Here is a 26,522-nt window from a genome sequence, read left to right as displayed (position 1 = left end):
TCTACACCCATTATTTAGCCACTTCACCCCTCAATCAAAGACCGAGTGAGACATGTTTGTATGGGAGCAGTTTATAGCTATGTACATACAGTACCTTTAGTTCCAGTGACTCTTAACATTTACATTATAGAGCAGAATCTCCAAGTACATCCTCTTGCCTGTGGATTCCCATTTAAAGAGTAACAATTTCTGTTTGGGGATGACAGATATGTGTCTTGTGTTAGATTTGTATTGCCTGTGTGAACTCTACAGATGTGTTGGGTAGCAGGAAAAATCTTAGCCTGTAAAACAAAACAAAAACAAAAAAAGAATTGATGTGAGCAGCTTTCAAATGAAACACAAGCAGCTATGTAGCAACATCAGACCTTAAAGTGAAAGTTCGAGGTTTTAGATGCTCGTTACATCGATGACTGACCAAACTCTGAACAGTCACAGAGTCTGAGAGAACAATTAGTAGTTGTAAGCTGTGCCACTGCAAGTCAGTGGGGTATGAAATCGTCCCTTCCAAGCCAGCCATCCATGGTGGGAATAATTAGACTTTGTAATACAGCTACATTCAGTTTTTACAGTAATGGCTTCATATCCCATTGACTCTCACAAGCATAGCTCACAACTAACAAGAGAATGGTACCAGTTACACTGAAATAATAAATAATTCTGCAGAGAAACCTTCAGTTCACTGAGTGTTTTTTTTGATTAGCTAATGAGAAACCTGTGATGTAAACAGGCCCCTAGGAATACTGAGTCTTCTCGTACATGCGAGTAGACCTCAGTAGTGTTACAGCATATCAGAAATAAATAAAAGCTTGAAGTAGATGACTGTAGGGGATGACATTGTTAAACTCTTAATAAATCAGTGCTCTGTGTTTTTGAGTGTATGTGTGTGTGTGTGTGTGTGTGTGCTCATAATGTGCAGTGTGCCAGCTGAGCGTGTGTGAATGTGTGTTGTGGAGCAACAGGAGTCCTAATTAGTGCTAGGTTCAGGGTGCTATCTAAATAGCTCAGTGTTGTACAGTACAAGTGGGGAGGGCTCAGATCCCCCCTTTGCAGTCCGTCAGTCAGTGCTGACTCACTTATGACAAGGAGCCCTTTTATTCCTCTGTGCAGCCCTGTGCCCGACAGTCAGCTTGCCTCAGAACAAAAGGGCCCTATTTAATGCTGATTGGATGGTTGGCTGGTGTTGTCTGCAATGAGAGGGCTCTTTATTGCTTGCTGTGCCATCTCTTCCTGTAGTTTCAATCGTGTAACATCCTTTATCTAAGTTGAAGAGACCTCAGTGGGCTCCTTTTTGGCAACTCCTACCAGTTTCTCACGGTGTCCAGTGCTCCGGACAGAACAGGCAGGCTTGTTTTTGTGCAGTTGTGCTTTGATATTCTTCTCGGTACATGCACATTGTTTTGTGCTGCCTCCTCGGGTGGACGGGTGTTCCTCCATGTCTAAGCTGTGCTGAAGTACAGCTACTGTGCTGTGATAATATTTTTGGCTCTGGCCATTGCTCTGAGGAGCTCCGAGGTTGGAATGAGTCCAGGTAGAATCCCATGGAGAAATGCTTCCCCTGAAACAACAGTTTTACACTTAATAAGGACGAACAAAGAACAAGACTAAGGCTGTATTAATGATGAATTCATATCATATTTGAGTTCTGATAATTGCAAGTGTAACTCTTCAGCTACAGGATTTTATCTGGAAGCCTCAATATATCCAACTTGGCACTGACTAACAGTCAAAACAAAACAAATAGGAAGACTTAGCATCCTCCAAAGACCAGTTCAATGTGTAATTCAACCCAAATTACATGGATATGGTTTGATATTGTCAGAGTGCAGTATTTTAATCCTCACATGACCAACTCTGTAATCATACAACTGTCTTGATGGCGTGAACACTCACAAGTGATTAATATGGGAATCCATCCATCTCGACCATCTATATAACATGAATGCAGCAATAAGCACAGTGGTGCTTTGAGCTAAATGCTAACACCAGCATGCTAAAACGCTCACAATGAAAATGTCAGCTTGGTATAATATTCACCATGTTAACCATCTTAGTTTAACATGTTAGCATGCTAACATTTACTATTTAGTACAGAACACACACTGAGGCTGAGGCTGATGGGAAAGTCATTAGTTTTGGAATTTGGTCATAAACAAATGAAAATTAGACCTGATGGGTCAGAGGATCACCACAGTGATTACATTTCATCCTGAAGGGGACATGGACGTCTTTACCAAATCTCATGGCAATCCATCCACAGTTGTTGAAGCATGTCACTAAAAACATAAAACGTCAACTGTGTATTGATGGTATAGGAAAAGTCAGGTGACCGCTATAATCAGTAAGATATATCCCCTGGACACCATGAATGTTTGTACAAAATCCATCCAGTGGATATTTAGATATTTAACTGTTATAAGTGAAAGCTCTGACTTGATGGTGCACAAGGAGAAAACATCATCCTCATGGGACCATGAATGTCTGTACATAATTTCATTGTAATCCATCCACTAATAGTTGAAACGTTTCAGTCTGGACCAAAGTGACGGTCTGACAGATGGACCAACATGTCCGTCCATAGGGACACGCTGTTACCATGGCAAAAAATATTTGTGATAACCAAACAAAAAGGTTATATAAAAGTCACATCTATTTCAAGTAAGGTCCATATCTCATGGTGCACATATGCGCTACACTTCTCCCCTTTGATCCATCCCCCAAAAATAATCACTGTGTGGAAAGGCTGCAATTTGCATTTCTAAATCTGTGCTATTACCTGTGTCAGATGAAGTATGTCATATCTCCACGTTAGAGTCTGTAAATCCTTTCTTGCCCTCATTTACCAGCACAGGCTTCTCTGTCCGTGTGTGCCATACTAATACCTGTGTGTAAGAAGAAAGGGATGGAAACGAACAGATGAGATACTAATACAGAAATTTTGGCTTAAAATGCTGTGCAGTAGTTCTGTACTACACAATGTCTAGAGGCAGAATGTAGCATATATTCAATGAGCTGCGAGTGTAAAGGGTTGGCTGTAAGCTGACATTTAACTGATTTTAAGAACAAATTGTTATGACAGCCGAGTAACTCAAGACACCAGCGTTTACAGATGCAGCTTGTTTTCATGCCAAATCACAGGGGTTACATGCAGACAGACTCCTTCTCTTACCTTAGTGCAGTTAGCAGCTTTAGGCTCCAAGTCGCTGAGAGTCACCAGCTCCTTTAATAAACTGCTCTCCTGATATCCTCCCTTCACCCCACGCAACTTGAAATAAGCCTGAGGTTTGGACAGAATGAGGCGCAGGTTCACTGCAAACCCAGCCATGTCGATGGCAAAGGGCCGGTGTGGGTCGAACACAGTCTTCCAGCCGTAAACCTTGCCCACGGTGTTTACTTTAGGGGACTCGTACCGAAGGCCACCCACAAAAGCCACGGGCCACACTGACACCTTCCGAGTGGAACGCATCTGGTAGAAACACAGACAGAGAGTGAGTCATTTTAAATTCTGTAGATTTAGCTAAAGGCACACAACACAAGAAGAGTCTTTGAAATGATTTGAGATGTATCTCCTCACCTCCTCAAACAGCTCCAGACTGTACGTGTTGTCATCATCTGCAAAGTAGACAATCCCAGACTGGCTGTTATTCACACTGAAGGTCTCCCGGAGCCACCTCAGGGCCAGGTTCCTCTGTATGGTACCACGTGGTATTCTGGGGTCTCTAGTGTCCCCACGTACCTTGTAGTTCCTAGGCGTCTCCACGTTGAGGTGGGTGTAGTTGAGTCCTGTCTCCAGGAGGAGACGGCTGACCAGAGTGGTTCTCCTCTGAGAGTCCTCCACCAGGATCCAGTGCAGGTTCGGCACATGGAGCAAGGTGTTGGCCAGACGTGTCAGCTCTGCCTTCTGCACTGGCCGGCTGTAGGTGGGAGTGATGACGTGGATAGTGGACAGGAAGTCTGACCAGGGGGGAGGCCGACTGTAGACGTACTCAGTGCGCACCACCTCCACGATGTCCCGGTTGTGCAGTGAGCAGGACTCCTTGAAAGCAAAGGTATTCCTGGAGTTGGAGCGACCATCACGTCTGTCATCTAACAGGAGGGTTAAAGATGATAATGAGTCTGAGTGCTGTCAGGCACGAACGGGACCGACCAGCTGCCTTCAGCTTCTGAATTCAAATCAAATCTTCTCAACAGTTTGTTGTCCTACATGAGACCTAACCTTCTGTGAATTACACCGTGGCCTCATGGCATTTCACACATCAGCTACATACAGCAACTCAAGCACCTTTTGTTGCACTGTGCTGTGATAAATATTAATGAAAAAATGTTGACACTTGATCAATTGTACCCTTACCCTTTCGAGTAGCGAGCAGAGGAGTGATGGTGCTCTGGTGCCAAACTGTGATGAGCAGTGTCCAAGGCAACACGATCAACACAATAGCGACAATGTCTCGTCTCTTCGGCATCTCCAGGGTCAGACCTGAGTCATGTCACTACCTGTGAGGCACATAGCACATGATATGATGCACAATCATAAGAACCAGAGAGCTGTGAAATGAGGTGTCCCAGCTTTTCCAATAACAACCTTTACATCTCACAGAAGAGAACAAGCTCGTCTTTGGAAATCTTGTTTTAAATGCTGTTGGACTTATATCTCTGTAAACCTGTATATCTGCAATGTGTATATATTACTGTTGTAGTTTTTGACTTTATTTCTTCACATTTTGTATTATTGTCAGATTTCTTAAATGAATTAAATTTTCAGCCATTTTATTTATAACTTATATATTAAGGGAACTGATTTTAAATGTGTAATAGAGTCCTGTATAATTATGTTTAACATTATTTTTGTTGTTTTTGACTAATACAGGATGAATACATTTAAAATGTCTTTCTCCAGATCATTTTTAAAGGAAGCATTGGTTGCATTTAGTGTTATATTTAGCATCCTCTCTTGAGCCCGTGAATGGATGAGCTGGTTTATTGAATTTTAAAATCATGTGAATTGCATTTTGAGGTCCATACATGGTGGCTCTCTATTAAACACCATAGTGTAGCTGCAAGGCACACACTACGGGGAAGAAGGCATTTTGTTCGGAAGCAGTATCAGCCTGCTGGAACTGCTGCAAAACAGAAAATAGGTCAGAATACTGCTCCGAGCTTTCTTTTTGTCTCGTTTGAAAGCATCCTGGTGTACTACAGAGAACATTTGAGCTAATGGTTTAAGGACAGCTTCACTGTGGCTGAAAGGGTCAGGCCTTTCTCTGCCTGTAAACAGTTGACACACACACACACACACACACACACACACACACACACACACACACTTTGTGGACTCAGTGTTTTGTCAGTTGAACCTTATGTAGCCTGATACAAGGAAGACGGTCCATATGTTCACATATACCCCAAATTTTCAAATAGTGGGCTTTATTTACCTCAGTGGCAGAGATAGCCAGGCCTTTATTTTTAATCCTTCCTGTTCCTCAGTTCATGCAAACTCCATGTTCACTTGTGTTTTGGTAAATTCAGTGTAAAGTCCACTTCCACCACATTAACTCCATCAGTTGAGGACATTTTCCTGAATTACCTTCAGTTACCATAAATTAAACTTGAAACTTCTTCCAGAATTTTCACATTTAAAGTCTTGCAATCTTGCCTTTATAGGTATGCCTTTATTGTGAAAAAAAAAAATCAGGAAAATGTTCTGACAGCAGCTTAGTGTCAAGAAAGTAAAGAAGCAAAGAAAAAATGACTAGGATTAATGACAGTATGGTTAAAAAAGAGTTAAACACAGAGCAGAAGAGTGTTGAGCATCAACAGTATGAACATGACTCTGCACCGACGGAATTAGTGCAGTGGAAATGACATTATAGTGAATTATCGCAGCTCCTCCACATGTTGAAGTGTCCTTGAGCAAAACACTGAACTCCAAATTGATTCTGATAGTTCTGCCTGCATGGTAACTCACTGCCATCAGTGTGTGTGATGTGTGTGTGTGTGTGTGTGTGTGTGTGTGTGTGTGTGTGAGGCAAATTGTAAAGCCTTCTTGGATAACACCTCAGTGTATAAATGCAGTTCATTTCCATTCTGTCTTACCTTAGTTTATGGCCGACACACATGGTCAGTCCAAGGACTGACGTGTTGTACAAAGAGACCTGGAGGAGAGGAAACGGTGCATCAGTTCAGTCAGTATCCCTGCAGAGAGAGAACATGTAGGATTATAACCCATCTGACAGCATGTCATATGTCTCAGGATAGTGATTCAGAAATGTAAAGAAAGTTTCCCTTTGTGAAATCTGTCGAAGCTGCTCCGTTGGTCATGGGACCTGCCTGGTGATCAACATCCTTAGTCTGGGACTGAGGTTATTTGAAATCCTTTAAAGTGATGATTGGCTGACGTTTCTGTGATTGGGTCCCTTGAGACTTAGTGTCTTACATGTGACAGACATTTTACATCCATTGTGGAAGCAGCTGTTCCATTTACATTTGTGTGACTATCACATGATTCATTACAAAAAGTCATTTGTGCTACAGCAGTAAGGTTCAGGCAGTTTACAGCCATGAGTGTCTTTGTCCTACTCCCTGACCGGTGGAGAATGATATCTCACTCTCATGTATACAAAGTGTTTATTATGGAAATGACAGATAAATCTGATTCTGATTCTGATGTCTAAAGGATGGACTATGCTGATGGGGAAACAATAGATTGGCACAGGGTGGTGATAAATGAATATAATCAACTGAAATATTAGACATACTGGAATATAGTTTGGCGGAGGCTTGTTTTTCTTTTCTTCACTATGACAGAGGCATTACATTTGAATTAATTTAACTGTTTAGATAATTTTTTAAACAATAATATTTATCAGGAATAAAGATACATGCCATTAAAGAGGACAAATCAGAAAAACAAACAAACAAACAAAAATAAACTACAGCCACTACCGGATTCATCTGATTTGTTCTCTACAAAAACACATCATATAATGCACCTGTGTGTGCATGTTCATGCTCAGCTTACTGATTATCCATTAGGTCTGCTGTTTCCTGCAATCCACACACCCTGTAGTCTCGAATCTACACCACAGACATCTGTGGTCACAATGATACATGCTCTAACTATTCCATGTGCTTTTGTCTCCTCATGAGGCAGATCCTCTGCTGGTTAATCACAAGTCTTTAGACATAATTAATCCTTGATTAAAAAGGATAAACCCCCGTCTAAGATCAAAGGTTGCGCAAGATAATTAACACATCAGGGCGGGCTTAATAGGGTCATGTTTGAACAGCATGTCATTGATATAGACAAGCTAATTATCCATGCACATCATGTTGAAAAGCCATGACTCGCTCTCCACCCCCTCAACATTTTGCATTCCCATTTTAATGTGAATTAGTGTGGTGGCTGCAAGCAACACACAGATGTGAGACTGTGACATGAGGTGAAAAAAAAAAAAGAGCGATAAGCAGTTTGGAATGATGTACTCTCATCTGCATGTGCAGTGCACAGATACTAATGAGTGTCAGATGTTCATGCAGATTTTAGTAGAATATCTAAATCCAGGGAATATTGCACAGCACATGGACCAGCTGTAGGTAAAACAGCGTCACACTTAGCGGCGTTGCTGGAGCTGACGTGAGCATCTGTTTTCTAAATTCAGTTCCACTCGCACAATTTGTTCAAAATTTCTGGACTTATGACAAAGAGGGCATGTCTGAAAAAAATATGGCAACCAGTGAATGAAACAAATGAAATGACTCAAATTTTGAGGAGATACTACTACTATAGGAGGAGCGCTGAAAAAAACTGTACAACTGCAGAAAATCTATGTGCTGCTGAAATGTTAATGACCTATTGATAATGTTGGATCAGTTTGAATCCAGGGGAACAAAAGTTTTTCCCTTTCGCTAGATTCAATCTGTTAAGACGAAGTATCAAAGTATGTTTTGAGATCCTGCTAACTGACAGACAAACACAGGAACAGACAAAGGGGAACAAAAATGAAACCTTGATGGTGGAGTTAATTAATGATGAAAAATACTAGAACACTAACTAGACTGTCTTCCTGACAGATGTGCTGCAATGAAACACTATTTTCCTGTTAGTCAAACTGTCCTGAAGGTGTCTCCTGAAGGCGTCTCCTGAAGGCGCATGATCACAGATTATTACTGTGGGCCACATCTTGTACTGCAACCAGCAGCAGCTGTCTGGATATCTGCTTTTTAAACACTGTGGTTTATGGCCACACTGTAGATACTGCAGCTGTATGGTATCTATTGATGCTGAGAATTACACTTTAATATTGTTCTTCAGTGGCAAATCTGTTTCATCCTGATTTTTACATAAAAACAGCATTTCAACCGACCCCCCGCTGTCTTTATCCACACAAGGATTTTACCAGTGTGAAACAGATGCTACAAAGTTTATTCATCAATGTTTTTAGGGCAATGGCAGCAAGTTAACACTAGATTTTTCAGAATTTCCACCAATGTCTGCTTGCCTTAAATAATTTAAGGAATTCCTGCCTTTCTAAAATAATGATAGTTTTCAAAATAAAGCTCAGAGCAGTATAACAAAATGGCTACAATGTACAAGATAAATTTACACAAGCAAATTTTAATATTTCATCACATGTGCAGACTCACACTTTTAGAATTTGTTATGACCCAGTCCCATTTGGGATGTGTGAGAGAGATGGATCTGGTCTTCAGCTGAGCTGTTGTGCACCTGTGACTGCATAACACTTGATTACAAAAAAATATTAGCAATTAGAATAAAACGTTGTTGCTGTCTTCATGTAATGAGTGCCACCTGTGTTTTATAGGACTAATAATCTGATGCAAGACGTCTGTAATAGAACAGGAAGTCAGGCCTAATGATTTTCTGCTCATCAACACATCATTATTTGCTGCAGGTGAACTACTGCAGACAGGGAATCAAACGTGACGGTTGCACATCTGAAAGGTAGGAAAAAAGAAGAGTGCTCATGTTTCTCAGCCGAGCAACAACCACTGGTGTGGTTGATGTTTAAAGCCAAATATAGGAAGTATTGTGGTCGCACCATCACCGGCACTTAACATTTTCATAACTCAGGGGATATTCAAGGATATTTGGAGAAGGAAATAGTGGGGGTCACATGGTCACATGATGAAGATAAGCACAAGTAAAGACAGATGTCTAATAAATAGAAACAGTCACCGACTAATTGAAAACAGAAATGAGCCTTATTCAGTTGTTCTAACCTTCATAAATATAGTTTATGGTCAATAGATGTGACAAAGTGAGAACAGAGTGAATTTAAGGCCAGTTATGGTTATTTGTTTGCTTGATGGTGAATTGTAAAGGTTAGATCAGGTGAGATGCTTTTAGACAGGAGAGCTGCCAATGTTTTAATGAGCTCTGCAGGGGCGTGGATGAGTCAGCACACAAAGACTGGAGCTGCAACGTGCAGCTGTAATGCTAAAATAATCTTAGTCTTGATTTTAACATTATAAGGTTGGAAAGGGTAAATTCACAAATAATGAGTCTTACATAATGTAATGGTGTTTCTTATCTTATATTTGATAAGTTACTGAATTAATCCATTTTGATGTGTCTGCATAATAAAGCGTTTTTTTTCTTCAGCTGTGCTAACTCGGCCGTAAACATGGCAATTTTACTGTGCAAGCACTCAGCTGAGAAGCTAATTTAAGTCTTGCCAGTCAAAACAGCAATCAACAACCTGGTTGGCCAGGAGGAAGAATAATTTGTTTAAATCACACAAAAACTGACCAACACACATTTACTTGGCATCATTATTTTACTGTGATGACACAGTAAACGTGTGTGTAGCTGTGTACAATGTTGTGACTGTGCTCTCCAGAGTTGCTTTCATTTCGTGGGATTTTAATGGCAGTAAACATTAAGAAACAACCAAGCAGCCATAAAGAAATACATCTGTAAGGCAGCAAATCTCATATGAATAAATCCGTTCAGGTAGACATATGGACCTGGCTGCAGTGCTGGAAACATCACAAACCTAATGATTCCAAACCCGTGCTCACTAATGATGGACCTCGACCGGATCAAAGAGCCAGGAGTGGATGGAGTATGAGTGAAAAGTGGTGCCAGCCTCATTTAACACTTAAAAAGATCGAAAGCTTCTCACCGCTTGTTTAAAATATATTACTCATCTCATGAAAACTATGAATAGATCTCTCCCGATATCAAACCCATCAGAGAGGTGTCTTTTAAACCCTGTCACAGCTGGGAAATCCATACTAATGTTGTTAGTAGTAATGACAGTCAAATGGCAGGGGCTGCCAGGGGCTATGAGGCAGATGAAAACTGAAGACAGGCGACAGGATGAAAGATCCTCCATTTAAAGGGTAGCAAGTCTGGAGATCACTGTGCAGAATAACAGACAGGTAGGCCTTAGATATGGCCCACACCTTTCATTTTTTTCAACCTCCAACCTATTAGCCACTGCAAACTGTATCCAGGGCAAATCCTCATTACAGCAAAGGGTGGGGTGGGGTGGGGGGGCACAGTCACAGAAAATAAAAAAAAATAAAAAATCTGATATTGCTCCGATTGCAGTAGATTTAATTGTACCGTCAGTGACAGAAATATTACTTATGGCTGCAGATAAATTCACTGTACGGAGATAAAGGGGAACTGTATTTAGTGATTTAATTTATTTAATTCTCCTTTCTGAATCCAGCCAGCTGTTATTAATCCCTCCAGTCCTTATGGTGACCTGTGCATGTGGTTACATATGATGGACAGCTGCAGGTAATCTGATATATTACTGTTTCAGTTTCAGTATGGTTTTTATAAATTTGCTCAATCCCCTTTCAACTGGTTCAAGGTGTAAAAGTTGAGGCGAGTGCCTCAGTGTGCGGCTGGAATCCTTATATTCAGCGGCAGAGGGATTTTAGGGATGAGATCTCTCTGAAATAGTTTTTCACTTCAGTACTTTTTCCTCTCTGCTTCTCTCCTGCAGGTGCTGCTAAAAGTTTTGTTGTGCTCCTTTGACTGAGGAAAAGTTATTTATTTTTCACATTTGACAACATTTTAACAATAATAATGAGCACTGAGTCAATCTGACTACAATACAATACAATATTCATTCAATACTTATAATAAAAAGTGTGTTACTTACAGGAATGAGAGATGTTCCACTTTCCTCACAGTCTTATCCCGTCTTATCCTGTCCTGCTGTGTTAATGAGGAAGGTGCTGATAATGGTCATGAGCCTTGATGTCTCAGCTGTGATGAACAGAGGGATCCATCAGGTCGTCTTCCTGGTGAAGGAGAGCGTGTTTGGTGCACATACGAGCTGCAGAGTTGGAGTGACAGCTAGTGGATTTTGTTCACAGCGTCCGCCGGGTGCTATCCAATCTTTGGGTAGGGTCGCGTTCTCAGTGCCAGCCCCTGTGGAGACAGAGGAGGTCATCCCTCTGGAAGAATGCTGCTTCTCATTGCAAAAACAAAGGCTGGGATTGTCAAAGCTGATGGCAAGGGGACGGGCGGAGGGGCAGCCATGGCTGGAGGACTCAGGACAATAGAATAAATCGCATAAAAAATGTCACAGCCCCACAAATGGAATTCTTGCTTGGGGATGAATCTGGATTTGAAAAATTGAAAGAGCCCTGCCTAATGTGGGGGTTGTTTATCTGAAGCATAAACAGCTATGTAAGTCACATGGTCCACTAGTCAAACAGCAACAACATTTCTATTCACTTTGCTTTCATTTCCTGACAGGCATATGAAAAGAGTGCTTTCTGAATGGACCCCTGTGCTTGAAATGTCTAATAATGGGGCAGGGTAAAAATAAGTCTTCAATCAAAAGAAATGAGATAGAGAGGAGGGAGCAGTGTGAAAGGCAATGCAGCTCATATCAGTAATTAAAGAGGATGGTGAAGTGCAGTGGCTGTGAATTGTACAGCTTATAGCAGGTGGTTTAAATGAGTGACTGTGACCTTTGAAGCTTGTGGGAGATTAGGTTAGTGGAAATCAAACCTCCTGTACATCAGTCAGAGAAATTTGTTGACCAGTGTAAAAGCACTCTGACGGAGAGAAATAGATATTTCTCATGGCAGACATATGCCTGGTTCCATATGGCTGCAAAGCCAACATTAGTGGCAATTATGTATAAATAAAATTCAATATTGGCACTAATGTAATGATTAAAGATAATGAAATGACTGAGCTACACACTGTTTGTTTGTATCTGTTGTGACAGGTTAAGGAAGCGCTAGAGATACAGTATATAATAAAAAACAAACAAAACAAAAGAAATGAATTTAGGATACTTAATTGGTTTGACTACAAGGCTGATAGTGGGGATAACCATCTTGGAATGGGAACACTCCTAAATTCTAATAATGGAGTATCATTCATATGATTAATGATGCTTAGTAACATTTCAGGTGTCACATAAGCCAGCATGCAACATAACAGAGCCCTGGAACTATAGCACAACTGAATGGAACTAATATATCAATATATGCAATATAAGAAATATATATTTTCAATATTAACTCAACAGTTATGTCATGTGTTTAAAAAAAAAAGGGATTACATTTTATGAAAGAATTATCCTAAAGGGAAAACCCGCCATGAAGAGAATTAAAGTTATATTACAATGAATTAAAGACAGAATGTACTGACGCAGCCAACTGCCTCCATTTTAACTGATGATCATCAGGTGACACGTGATTCAGTTGGTCCATCAATGGTGAATTAGTGACTGACTCCGTGCTCTCCTTGTGTTCCCAAACAAGTTTTATTTTAGCGTAGCCTAGTGCTTAGCTGTAAAGCCAAAAATACCTCAATATAAATACCATAACATTAGAGACACATGTAAACTAGACCTGTTAGCTACTTTTGTCATATTAACAGTGAATCTAATTACTAATGTTGAAGAAGAACCCAGAGAGAAATATTAACAGCTGTGCAGCTCTGCTTAGCTTCTCTTTCAATACCTTGTTTTGTTTTTACAATATTCAAATGTGCTGTTTGTTCTGTAATTACTCTTATCAACACTGCTAAACCCACTGTAGTCTACTCTGCCTACTCAGAACCAAACAGCACACAGACAAAGTTAGCGACTAGCGTTAGCTGATGAAGAAAGCTGAATTGCTAGCAAGCTAAAGAACCACATATATTTTCTCAGGACTTGTTGGAAAAGAGCTAAAAAGAGACTGAATACATTCTGTCGGTGGTTAGAGAGACAATGCCAAATGAATAAGAAGCTGAAAAAGGCATGGAGTTTGCTAACGTTAACATGCTAACATTCTTTGTGGCTTGTGGTGCTAAGTTGTGGTGGTAATATATCACAGCCGCGTGTTTGTGTTGTTGCTGAGCAAGTTAATAAACTGACTTGATTGATAGAGCATATCTACGAGATCTTGATGCTTCCTATTTCTACACAAATGTCCTTGACTCGTCAGTACACAGTGAGTCTGCAGTGTGCTGAATTATCACAATTTCTAAAAGCTAGTTAGTTTATATCTCAAGTAAATGCTTCTTTGTAACGGGGGTCAGGCAACAGACTGTGAATATCAAAAGCATTCGTCCTTAAACTTCAACCTTTAGCTCCTCCATTTACTTCCCTTTCTGCTTACTCTCGTGTGCGAACCAACGCAACCTCAATTTCCCATTTAACTACTTTCATTATTATCTCACTACTGAATAATTCAAATCAATCATCAAGAGTATGTCTTAGATATTAAAAAGACTATTTAAATATGCACCTGATCACCTGCATCAGCTTCATTTTCCCCCAGAAAATCCCTCCTCTGCTGTTTATTCATGTGTATGTTAATAGGGAGCAGAATGAGATGCTGCCTATAAACAGCCTTTCATGGCCAAGAGTATCAGCCGCATTATGATCTGCAGCACTATTTGAAATAATGTGTGCATGTAAACAGACCCATTGTAAAAGAATCATTTGCCTTCAGCTAAATAGCTCTTCCCCAACTGGCGTCAGAATATCCAGTATCTTCATAATAATAATAATAATAATAATAATAATGATAACAATAATAATAATAACTTAAATAAATGAAATACAAGACAGACTTGCCATTATGCTGCTGTGTCCTCACCTGACACTACAGAGCTCATCATGTTTGGCATATAAACTTCAAGGAATTTGTTCCAAAGGATATTATAGAGTCAGATGAATCAGAAGTTTGGGGGGAAAGTGGGATCATTTTTGTGGCACACCCACTATAAAAGAATTTAACATCATCCTCTGATAGTTCTCCTTGTGCTCTCACACTTGAGTTTTTTAATCACTTCCATCAGTCCATCAGTATTCTGCCTGCATCTGTTTATGTGCTGAGGCTCGGAGAAATGCCATTCACTATTTGACAGATGGGTGATTAATGAGACGGTGATGCAGTTTTAAAGGTGTCCCATATAGAAAGCAGCGTAGGTGTCAGGTTTAAATGCAAATTGTTCAAATTCAAATTCATTTAATAGTTTCTTAAGACAGAAATCTGATGTGAATGTGGTGAAAACACTGTGAAGTGCAATTCCTGTATTTTCCAGGGTGTTGGGTCCTTTGAAAGTCATCTGGGTGATAATTAGTGGCTTCACTGCAACAGGAACAGCTCTACTTCTGCAAGTGCTATTTCTATTTCTGTCACTTACTGTGTAGAAACACATCTTGCTGTACACAGAATATAACACAACAGACCCTCGCTTCGATGTTACAGGAGGGTGGAGGGAGCATCAAGAGACTCCGATTATACACGCTTGATTAATTTAGCCATTCTTGGTTACATTCAACAGCCTCAGTGTTTTTATTGTAAGCTCTGATCAGATCTGAACTTGTAAACAAGCTCAAAACCACAGACACAACCACAACACAACCATGAGATGACTGTCGTTTCAGTTTCACACCTTAAATAACTTGTGAAAGAAGAAAATAACACATTCTTTCTCTTACAAATGAAATATTTAATTCAAATGCACGGAAATAGATTCTGAAACCTGCTCCAGTCAACACCTTTCTGGTGTCGGATGGTGGTCTGTGTCCAACCATTTCTGTAACTTTCTGAAAAGGACAATTCAACGTAGAGTGCTGCAGGAATAAGTGCTCAAATAACTCCTGGTTCCCTCATCCGAAAGATCATGCGTTTTTTAAAGCTTTTACTTGCATTAAAAAAGCTAGAAAAAAGAGTACAGAGGTTGCCGGAGACGTTAAACGTCATCACACCGAACATGAAGCCCAATCTACTCACGAGTCCAAAGCCTTGTTGTGTTTATACTCGCGCTCTTACAAACTATTACTGACTTTCTAAAAGGAAAGATGGAAGAGGTCAGTGTACTAAAGCTAAAGCTTTTTACTTCTGGTGATTGTATTTAGGCTTCAAAAATCAGAAAAGTGGTGTCCATTTGTGAAGATTATTGTACTAAACAAAACGAGAAGTATCATTAATGCCATGAAATTATTTACTAACGAGCTAAAAGATACAGAGTGAACTGAGGCTGATGAGAATGTCATCAGTCGATGTAGGTATTGGGCAAAATAAAATTTTGACCTGATGGATGCATGAGATGAAAAGTCAGAAGACTATAAAGTTTATTGATCAACCATTCCATGGTTTGCCTATTGAGATATTTCAATCTGGACCGTTAAAGACAGACATTGCCACTGCTAGCAAACAAATATGAATATTTAGTGTTATGGGTAAATACTGGCTCCTCTGACTACAGCAAGTGATGCTCTCTTCCCCAACATTGTCTCATCTGGCATCCATCAAAATGAATATTCCTCTCACTGCACCACTTAGAAGTACAAGTATGTTGGCAAGTTGCTATTTTGTCCCGTCCAAATGAAACCGTCATGGAAGAGTAATCCATATTTGGAATATTAGTTCCTGTATCATTGTCAGACTCCAAAGATTCATCCCTTTTCCACAGGGAATGGTGACAACAGTGAACCCCTGAGGTCTTTTTAAGATAGTAAGACGACCAATGCAAAACTGATGAAAGGTTTGACGTTGATGTCAAACATCATGATGTTTGGAAATTTTATACAAGCCATCTTTAACTGATGTGGTGCAGGGGCCTCATGCAGATTTCAGTCAGACTTTGAAGATAAAGGCACCTGGTACACTCGTGTCAGGCCCCTCCACTCTCTCCTCCCACACACACACAAGCACACACACACACACACACACACACACGCACTTACTACATGAGATTAGCTTTGTTAAGACGATGCTCGAATAAATCTATTGTAATTTGTTATCAGCCATCATTGTGCACTCTGCAGTGTCAAGTAAATATAAAATGACTAAGTCTAAACTCATATCAGGAAATGTGATATTTGGTGCTCAAATTTTTCTACTATGAGATTATAGATAAAATATTGGGAGAGCAAAGGCAAAGTTTTTTTTTTAAGATTAATTGCATGATGAGTAGATTTTAATTAATGCCCTCTTCAGAAATTGTAAAAAAAAAATAAGAAAAAGAAAAAAGTGAGAGATAGTTAAATAATTTAACATGTGGGCGTATGCCATTACAGCTTTCTGCTGTGAAGATGGTTACAAGTACAGACGGTGTGAAGTCATTTCAGTGAGAGTGTTAATGAGTACCAGATAGCACAGTGCCAACAATGCATTTCACAGCTCCAACAGGGAAAATGTTCCCACTTACAGCCCACTTTGCATTTGTAATTAGGACCTTCTTGTGTGTGTGTTTGCTTGAAACAAACAAACTCTGGAACCATGTACAACATAATAACTGATAAACATCGCCGGCCGCTCCGTACATTTCATAGCTCATAAGAGTGAGAATAATAAATAAAATGTGCTGAGTGTTTTTTGAGGTCAGCAGTCACTGTTTGATGTGGGAATAGTGGTAAAAACAAAAACATAAAACAACAATATGTGACTTTTTTTAGATTAACACACGTACTTGCTCTTACAAATGAAAAGTTGAATTCATAAGCAATGAAACATGCCCTCGCTCACTTCAGTATACTACTCAGGGGTTCTGCAGCTAAAGCCTTACTTGATCTGGTTTGACCTGTTGCCAGCAAACTTTATGTAAATATTGCTATATAATGGACATTACTGGGTCACTTTGTTGACTTCATGACTCTCTTCTATTTGCACTACTGTTGCAATAGCTTAGCATTTTGGCTAAATGCTAGCATTATTCCATAACGGTCAGTTGTAGCCAGAGCGGCTGCTGTTCAGCAAAACTTACATAGTCTCACTTTAAACACAAATGTGTGAAGTAAACAGACAAATTAATCAATAGTGATTACACTCCATATAGCTCTTAGCATGAGATTTTTGTCCACTAGTTGAAAAAGAATCATGTCACTGTTTTTGTATTTAATTGTTCTTACTGATGCCAACCGTCAGTGTGTATACAAGCTGGACACCGATCCATGCAACCAGCCAAAAAATTGTAAAAGTAAACACTCAGAATCCATTTGGCAAAGCACATAGTCCTTTACACTAAATACTTTAATTAGTTAGAATTTAAGTTTTCAAATGAACCAATACCGTGGTGGAATTTCATTACATCTTAGTTTTGTGATCTTGCTGTAATGTAACTCTTTGTTTCCTTGTGTAAATTTGTTTGAGTGAGTGATCACTGTATTTATTTACTACTGGCTGCGCAACGAATTACACCTTTGGAATAATAACGTTTACCTTGACTTTGATGTATGGACGTAGTTCAACACAAACAGGACATTTAGGAGTTATCAGAGGAAAGAGAGAAAATTACACAATGTGTATCTGTATTGTTCACCTTGTGTATTATATTTTCTCATCCTTACATAATGTGGTCGCCTTGACGTACAGACTTAATTAAAAACATTATCTCTCAATGATTCATACCACAATTTGAATGGAGTGAAATGTCTGTTTGGAGCCAAATCAAGTCAGCTCTTTTACATTTATCATAAGCATGTGTAAAGTAAAAACCATGTCACACTGAGCTGCTCCGACTCTCCTCATGCATAAGGAATCCAATCCCACTGTAATAAATATAAACTTTCATGGTCAAAGAATTGAGACTTACAGTTTGTCAGCGGTGTTCCTAAACACTGGAGACTAATTCAATAAACTGAAAAGTTTTAAACTTTATTAACATCACTTACTTCAACTGTAACAACAGAAAATGAACCAGTATCCACTGAAAAGTCACCACTGTCATTCTCATTCACTGGCTTTGGTTATGGGCACACTATAATCTAATTACTGCATGCACTTTGAGTTTGACAATAATTTGATCAAGCTACTCCCTCAGTTCATATTCCCATTTTCTTGCCATTTTGCATACTGGATTTGTTGAAGGAGTAAATAATTATGTGCTTGTTTCCCCTTGAGGGAATCGACAATCATCAAAATTCATGTCTCATCGCGGTATCAATTCACGAAATATGACCACAATCAAAGTAATAATTATGTTAAGATGCTTTTACGACCATGTTGCAACTGCTGCATTCTTAAGACAAAATATAAATCAGAAGCCAGAGGCAAATGACGATCTGTCCCATCAAAAATCACACTATAGATGACTGCTGAGCACAAGTGCAATATTCTGCTGGGCATGTAATTAGTTTAATCCAATTATTCTCATGATCAAAGCGAGAAACAACAATTCTGTGTCAGTAATAACGGTTAATGGAGCAGCTTCTTGTTTTGCCTTGAAATGACATCATAAAGTTCTTGTCTCTGCATTTGGAAGAAAATCTGACAAACAGGAGATTAAAAAAATCATATAGAATATATAAAACATATTAAAAAAATATAGATTTTGATGCATGACCTAAAGTGAAAATATAGGAGAAATGTATATATTCAAGTACGTAGAACTCTCTTGTTCAATCTGAATAAATTAGCACTAATAACATTTTATTGATTGGATGTATTGCACACCCCCGCAGAGACAATTTTATCTTCTCACACACACACACACACACACACACACACACACACACACACACACACACAAAATTACATTCAAAACAATCACAGCCACATGTATGACAAATAAAAAATCACAATCAGGAGCCAAGCGAATGCATGGCCTTGACTCAGTTATAATACACACAGCCAGAGCGGCTTCATTAGAGTATATACAACAATATTATTCTGTACGCCAGCCATCCTCATTACAAAAAACACACACATACGCAGCACATGCACACAAACTTGTTTACTAGCTCTCAGTTGCTGACAATGTTTGCCCCAGGGGGGAGAAACTTTAAAAATAGTGCAGTAACTTTTAAGTAGTTCAATCATCACCAGAAAGACTCATTTAGTTAAAGAAACACACACACTGCTGCTCTTTCTGTCTCTGTCCTCCCCTGTCTGAGGCTCAAGCCCACTGATGCTAATGGATGAGTCATGTGACGCTTTACATCAGGAGTGCACTGTGTGTTTGTCCATCCCTTCTCAAACAAACAAGAGTTAGATATAAGATAGATGTGTGTCTTATGAGTGGACTGAGGCATGCTCAGCCCAAAAACGGCAACACCCATCCATTATCCATTCCACTTATCCTTATAGTGTCGCAAGGGGGGCTGGAGCCCATCCCAGCTGACATTGGGCAAGGGAAGGAGTACACCCTGCTTGCTTCAGGTAGTGCTGAGACAGCTGTTCAAACACCGCTGATCAATTCCCCTTTGTAGGTTTGTAACAATCAGTTTCTATCAGTGAGATGCTGTGGAAGGTTGTGTGAAAGTTGTGTGTCTGAGTGGAAAACTCAGGAAATGTCTCAGCAAGTAAAGTGTGATACCACTTATCTGCACCATTGGATGCATGATTTTACTGCTGCGACTGGGCTTGGTTTTATTAGAATTTAGATTGTTTCTGGACCGAGTGGGTTTCATCCTAACTGAAGATGAAGAGGAAAACTGATTTCTACTTTTAGTACAGTTTTTATTACAGTTTATTACAGTATCACAGTCCTGAAAGTCCCAGACAGTGTGGGTCCTTCTGCTGCTGGTTTTTATCTCTCTCACCAACTCCCTCATTCTTTTTAGATCACTGAAATATCAAAATGTACTTACAGTCCACACAGAAACAATCTCATCACAGTTAAAGCCACTTCTTCCATCCCCTGTGTTGAAACAGCTCTTCTCTGTTTATTTAATGTAGGATTCCTCCCTAATAAGGCTTTTTATCTACCTGGAGTCCTGGATTACTTATGATGAATACGTCCCTCTCACCGAGTCACATCCTCCAGAATATTTATTCTTCCACCAGCCAAGATTGACAAGTTGTGGCAGGGATCATGTAGTAAAACATAGAAATCATTTGGGTTTTTTTTTGTCTAAATCAGCTTTTTTCCTTCTTTTGAGTCTTAGATTTATTTTAAAAAACAGATTTTAATCTGCAGACTCTGGCTCTGGTCCTTTATTAAGTTATTATGCTCCAATATGACAGAGTTTGTATGTTAGTTGCCCCTCTTCTTCCTCTTTTACTTCTGATCTGATCAAACTCTTTTAATCTAATTGAATATGTCAAGCATTACAAGGGGAATTACAGGGTGCTCTCCTGTGGTTTCTATGCGGAGGATGTGTTGATTTTGCCGGTTCTGTCCACAAAGCAGTGCTCCTCTGGTACTGTTCATCTCTCCTGACCCTAAACCCTCCATGCTGAATCGCTCCGACCCTCTGAATTCATCTCTGCTTCTTGTTTCTGTCAAGGTTTTAATCCCTCAAACTAATAAACATAATGCTCTTGCTACTCTTAAACATCTGATGTCCACTGATCAGTGTTTAATCAACCAAGAAAGAAAGAAAGTTTTCACAGCTGATTGATAAACACGACCACAATCCCAGTATTCCCTTTAAAACCAAATCAACCAAAACTGGTGATTGGTCCCCAGTTTAGCCAGTTGAATCCTCCACAGAGAGACAGAGAGAGCTTGGCTCCTTCAGCACTGACTCTGTTCAGTGAAATGTCTCTGTGAACCCGGGAACGCACTGTTGCACTTTCAGAATCACCAGCTGACCTTCAGACTGCAGTCCCACTTGGTTTATAAAAGCAGTATTTCAGGCGGTTGGCTACACTCTAGACATCGTTAACAGTCTACTGCTGCTTTTCCCACCAATTTTAAACATGCTACCATTTACCATTTCTTAAAGAAATACCCTTTTTTACAAGTAATTTTAGACCCATCTCTACACAAACATTTTCATCTAAGATTTTAGAAAAAATTAATTTTCTCGATACAACTGATTTCTTTTATAAACAATTTATGAACCAGTGTGCTCTTTCTTGCTGCTGATGTAGACCTGTACTTGATTTTAGGCCTCCTTGACCTCAGCCTTTGACACAGGGGACCACAATGTCTTCATCAGGTGTCTGAAAAAACTGTGTTTGCATCAGTGATGTGGCTCTGGATGATCTGTCTCATAGGTCTTTCTTTGCTGTGCTTAGAGATACCTCCTGCTCTGGTGCTCCTTTCTATCACGGGGTCCCTCAGGGGTCTATTCTGGGTCTTTGTCCTTTGACAGTCAGATGACTAGTTTTGCAATCCTGCTTTGTACAATTGATTATTTAGCCAAGATCAGGTCATCCCTTTCATCTGCAAATCCACAAAAGGTCATCCATTCTTTCATCTCCTTCAAACTGGACTATTGCAATTTCCTTTATTCTGGTATCAGCAGGAGGAACACCCAAAGACCACAGCTGATGTAAAACGCTGCTGACAAGCTTTTAACACGGTCTAAGAGATGTGACCACATCACACCGTTTACCTGTCAGTTTTAAAATGGATTTTAAGATTACTGTTTGTTGAGGACGTCCTGGTAGTTCACCAGGTAGAGCGTGTACCATGTGCTTGATTTGATGAAATGAATATGATCATGATTTTTAATGTTATTAATTTTTTTGTTGTTTTTACTGTAAAGCTCTTTGTAACGGTGTCTATATAAATGAAATGAATTGCTACTATAACTTATGGTGTGCTTATGTTTTATGATGATATGTGAATATAAACATGCTGTGAAATGTGTTGCTGATGCATCATTAACTAGGACATATGTGACCACATTAGCCATAATGAGCCAATCAACATTTTCAACAGAAAAAGCCCCGCATATTGTTAAATGATACTACACCATACAGACATGACTATATCTGCGATCTACTGTATGTATTCAACATCATTATCACTTCTCTAGGAAACTGAGATGTGTATGACATACAGGCACTGAAATGTCATTAGTGCAAAGGTGGAAATATCACATTTCATTTATCATTTAGGTGATAAAAATATTTTTAGATTGAGATCTGACGGCTTTAGTGTCTGGCTGCTAATGTTTGTCTCAGGACTCGTCCTGGTTTCAGTGAGCACCTGCCTTCAAGATTTCTCAGTGAAGATGAGCCTCGTCTTTGTCTGCACCCACTGCACACTGCTGGTGCAGTGAAGTGACATGGCAACTTCCTGCCTCGAAGTACATGTATGTTAAAGTCACTCCTCCTACATTCATTCACATTCAGGTCCATTGTCTGTCTCACTCCAAGAAGAGGGTGAACCTCGTTAGCTCATCAAGAATCCACTGTGGGGAACAATGTATCTGCATCTCCCTGGTGGTTGGAAGAGCTGAGTCACAGCCAGACTGGACAAAGCGTAACATTCCAATAATTATGGGTATGGTGAGTCATTTGATGAGAGCTGCTAACATATAAAGTGCATTTATGTTCACTGAATTACACAGTGCAAATGTACAAGATTTTGCACTGACACACAACACAACTAACTTGAACAAACAGACTAATGTGTAAGTAAGTAATAATCATATGGTAGAAGCTACAGTGTCATTCATGATATTTTAAACCCTGATTTTTGGGGCTCAGTGTGACCAACACATGTTGTAATAATTTCATTACAATTATCAGAAAAAATTGTTTAAACGCTGTCACTGGCCTTGACCAAAGAACAAAACAGCCTTTCAATCTGCAAAATAGTTTGTGGTGCCAGACAGAAGTGCTTTGCGTGACATGAGGCAAGTTCAGACTGACGCTCAGCCCTGTGAAACAATGCAGCTCTCTCACTCATTGGAAGGAGACTGGTCCAGTGACGCTGTGTGGGGGCTGATGCAGAGGTCTTTGGAGGGAAAAAAAAGCAGCATCATTTGGCAGAAAAGATGACCCACACATAACTGCAACGCAACATTATCCAGCAAAGTGCTGCAATGGCCAGGTGGCGATGTTCTGATAAACTTTCAAACTCATTGATCTATCACTAAAACTGGACATCGTTTTTCTTCTGAACGTCTGCTAAGGGCCTAAATACTAAATGGTAACATTGGTATACTAACATCCCCATTATGATAATGTTAACATGCTTGTTTAGAAGGCATAATACTAATATTTGCTAACTAGCATGAAGCAGAAAGCATAGCTGATGTGACGTCATTAGTTTTGCAGGTATTTGGTCATAAACCGAAGTATTGTGTAAATTAAATTTGACCTTTTGTGGGCGCTAGATGACAGATCACCAAAGTTACACTTCATCCTGATGGGAGCATGAATGACAATTCATCTTCTTGAGACAATTCACTCACAACCACAAATGTGAACCTCACAGTGGCGCTGGGAAAAGTCAGGGAGTCACCAAAGTCCTTAGGATTTCATTCCAGACTATCCATCCAGTAGTTTGGACCAGATTAGTGGTCCGACATCTCCATAGAACCACGCCACTAATATGGCTAAAACTACAAGTATATCCTGTTATCTCTCCATTAACAGATATCATCCAACTGCAGCTTACCCCCACTGAATAGTCTGAATACTTTGTCTAAAAAGCGCAGAGGAAGGGAAAGAGAAAGCACATCATTACAGGAAATGTACAACCACTACAAAACCACTACATACTGTATACTACAAATCTAAAATCTTTTCTATCATTTGTCATTGCTCGGTTAGCATTAATGACTGTTCCTGTTAGACTATAGTCTAGACAGCCCTTATTGTAAATCTGGCATGAAAGATTAGGGTTCAGTGGGGAACTTCAGAGGAGTCACCATCCTGCATGGTGGGATGATAGTGCTGGTTTGGCGAGGACCCACTCTGTGTATTGATCTGCTCATGTAGCATTCCCTCCGCTTGAAGTGAAAATTTGCCTCTGATCTTAAGCAGCTTTCAAGTGGGCAAAAACAACCTCAAACAATCTGACTCAAAGGCACTTTTTTGTAATGTACATCAAGAGCACAGCAGAGTATGCAGATAAAAAATGGAAAGGATGCGGAGCTCGTTCAAAGTGTGATGATTTTCTCTTGAATATCCTTCCAAGCTACACTTAATTCTGCTGATATGCATTTGATTTGGTTTCCACAGGAACTGATGCAGAATCATAATCATTGGGAAGGTTTTCAGATTCTCCATGAAGAAGCCCTCTAATGAGTTTTTCTTTCTACATAAAACTGCTTCAACCAGAAGCATGTTTGAGCAATTTGTTAATAAACAGCCCAGTACATGTGAAAATCTTTAGACTTCATTAAATATCTATAAAGATAACGTGGCGATGATCCACTACTAGAATATGTAGCCGACTGCAGCACTGGTTCATGTTGAACACCAGGAAAAGATGAGAGTTTGCTTTACCTTTGACATGTAGCACTCAAAAATAATTCTCAGAAATCAGTTCACTTTCTAAACTGCTTGTGATTTTATAACATGCGAAAAACTTCTAATTAACACATAAAAAAATGTGACTCACTGGTGCGATCTGCTGGTAGTTTGACTGTTTTTTTTTTTTTGCTGGACTGCAACAGCATGACTACCCCTATAAACAGGTCTGTCGCTGACTGACTGAGTGATTAAGATACACCATTGGTTGGCCGCCTGTGGAGTTTCCCTATTGGTCAATGGTCTTTCAAAATGATTTGGCATGAACAAACACTGTTGCCAACTTAGTGCATTTTCAAACCCCTTTAGCAACTTTTTTTTCAAAAAGCACGTACCGACAGACCTTTACGACTTTCTGTAGAGGAGAGTCGCCTGTGATGCTCCACAAGGCGTGAGGCTGGGTTTTCCCTCTGCAGGCACACCTCTCTCTACTGACCGCACAGCAGCTGCTGTGAATGATCCTCCAACTTTCTCTCTGAGTGATCATTCTACAAATATAGCTGAAATCTCAACCATAGTGTTTAACTTATCGTGGTTATAAAATAGGGATTTTAGCAGCAGCTTACAAATGGCTTGGAAGTGACTGTTAACATGTAGTTTTAATGGGCTGCGTTTCAGTCAGTATTTCATACTTGAGAACAGCTTTATGGTGAATTCAGCTGTATTAAAATACTGTGTATGTGAGCACAGAGAGGAGGAGAGAAGCAAACAACTAACACTAAGCAGAATGCAAACAGTCCAGCCAAATATTAGGGTTACAGCTAGTCTTGTTACTCCATATTCATAACTAAACATGTCACTGTAGAAGTCCATTTACAAAACTGAAAAATATGTTATATGTCACCCACACTGCCGTATTTTGTAGAGCTAGTAGTTCAGTATTATTTGTAATAATAACACTTACATTACGCTGAACTGCTGCCGTTTGTGAGCCTGAACAACATCACTAAAATGTCTCAGAGTTGGGATCTGATATGTGTCTTGTTTTCTTTTTCTTTATTGTTTTTACTCGTTTTAAATGGAGAGACAAGTAAATTTCCTGCCCTTCTATCTAAATGACTTATAGAGATGTATTTTATCTTTTAAACTGCTTCTTCTTTAGTGTCAGTTTTTTTCTCCAGACAAGTTGGCAGCAAGGTGCCAGAAAGACCTCTTGAAAATCTTCCAAAGTCAGTGTTGCTAAGCAGAGCCAAGAATGACAGGCTGCATCTCAGCAGTGACATTACAAAACATAAATTATGTTGAGGTATCAGTATCTTTTCAAGTTGATGATCAGAGCTACTGTAGTGAGAGGATTTCACAAAGCAAACCAGATTTCTGGTATGGAACAACAAACAAACAAAGAATCTACCCATGATCCTCTATAATCCTCTGTAAACCACTTTTATCAGCATGAAAGTTCTCTGTCGGGGAGACGCATTGATACCAGAGGGTTTGACAAACTCATCTCTGTTGTAGCTTGTCATATTCAACAAGCACTACAGGTTGATTTTAGACCCAGCGAAGCGAGAAAAGATCCTCCAAAAACAGTGCGAGTATGTGCCATGTCTGTCGCTCCTGCATATTTCAAAAGAGCTGAGGGAAAGAAGAGAAAAAGGTTCAGACCTTGTTTGTAGACCGTGCCTGTCGCCTGCTCCTCCACTGCCTCTGCCTCCGAGCCCAAGTGATCTCATCAAGACAGATTTCAAATACTCTTTGCTGCTGTCGCTGCCATTCATACATGAATGCCGCATCCCTGAATGAATGAATAGGGCTTACAGGTGTACATGTCGGGAATGCGCTCCAGAGCTCACGCTGTGCTCCGGTGCTCACAGACTGGGATGTGGCAGAAGAGGGGGCAGCTTACTTGGCAATAAACCCTCCCTCCTTCTCCCCTACTCTCCTCCCTCCGCTCCTATCTGTCACTCTTTCTCTCCTCTTAT

The 26,522-nt window shown here is 39.8% G+C and overlaps 1 protein-coding gene across 1 annotated transcript; it reads right to left on the bottom strand.

Annotated features, from left to right (window-relative positions):
• Nucleotides 1-55: 55 nt before the first annotated feature.
• On the bottom strand, nucleotides 56-26,522 carry b3gat1b (beta-1,3-glucuronyltransferase 1 (glucuronosyltransferase P) b). Its single transcript, XM_056398332.1, has 8 exons — nucleotides 26,206-26,522; nucleotides 11,139-11,410; nucleotides 6,091-6,189; nucleotides 4,349-4,491; nucleotides 3,572-4,083; nucleotides 3,167-3,463; nucleotides 2,774-2,879; nucleotides 56-1,555 (listed from the first exon to the last, which is right to left on the bottom strand). The coding sequence occupies exons 4-7, from the start codon at nucleotides 4,458-4,460 to the stop codon at nucleotides 2,793-2,795; spliced, it is 1,008 nt and encodes a 335-aa protein (XP_056254307.1). The 5' UTR covers nucleotides 4,461-4,491; nucleotides 6,091-6,189; nucleotides 11,139-11,410; nucleotides 26,206-26,522; the 3' UTR covers nucleotides 56-1,555; nucleotides 2,774-2,792.

Source organism: Seriola aureovittata, chromosome 15 (genome assembly GCF_021018895.1).
Source record: "Seriola aureovittata isolate HTS-2021-v1 ecotype China chromosome 15, ASM2101889v1, whole genome shotgun sequence".
NCBI classification, from domain to species: Eukaryota; Metazoa; Chordata; class Actinopteri; order Carangiformes; family Carangidae; genus Seriola; species Seriola aureovittata.
This window is presented reverse-complemented; position numbering and strand designations above follow the sequence as displayed.

What these genes read in the sequence shown, in the direction of transcription:
- b3gat1b (XM_056398332.1), bottom strand. Translation starts at nt 4,460, where the DNA reads ATGCCGAAGAGACGAGACATTGTCGCTATTGTGTTGATCGTGTTGCCT. An exon ending in TCTGCTCGCTACTCGAAAGG is followed by an intron (nt 4,084 to 4,348) that starts GTAAGGGTACAA and finishes CCCTCCTGTTAG; the next exon opens with ATGACAGACGTGATGGTCGC. An exon ending in AAGCTGCTAACTGCACTAAG is followed by an intron (nt 2,880 to 3,166) that starts GTAAGAGAAGGA and finishes TCTTACACACAG; the next exon opens with GTATTAGTATGGCACACACG.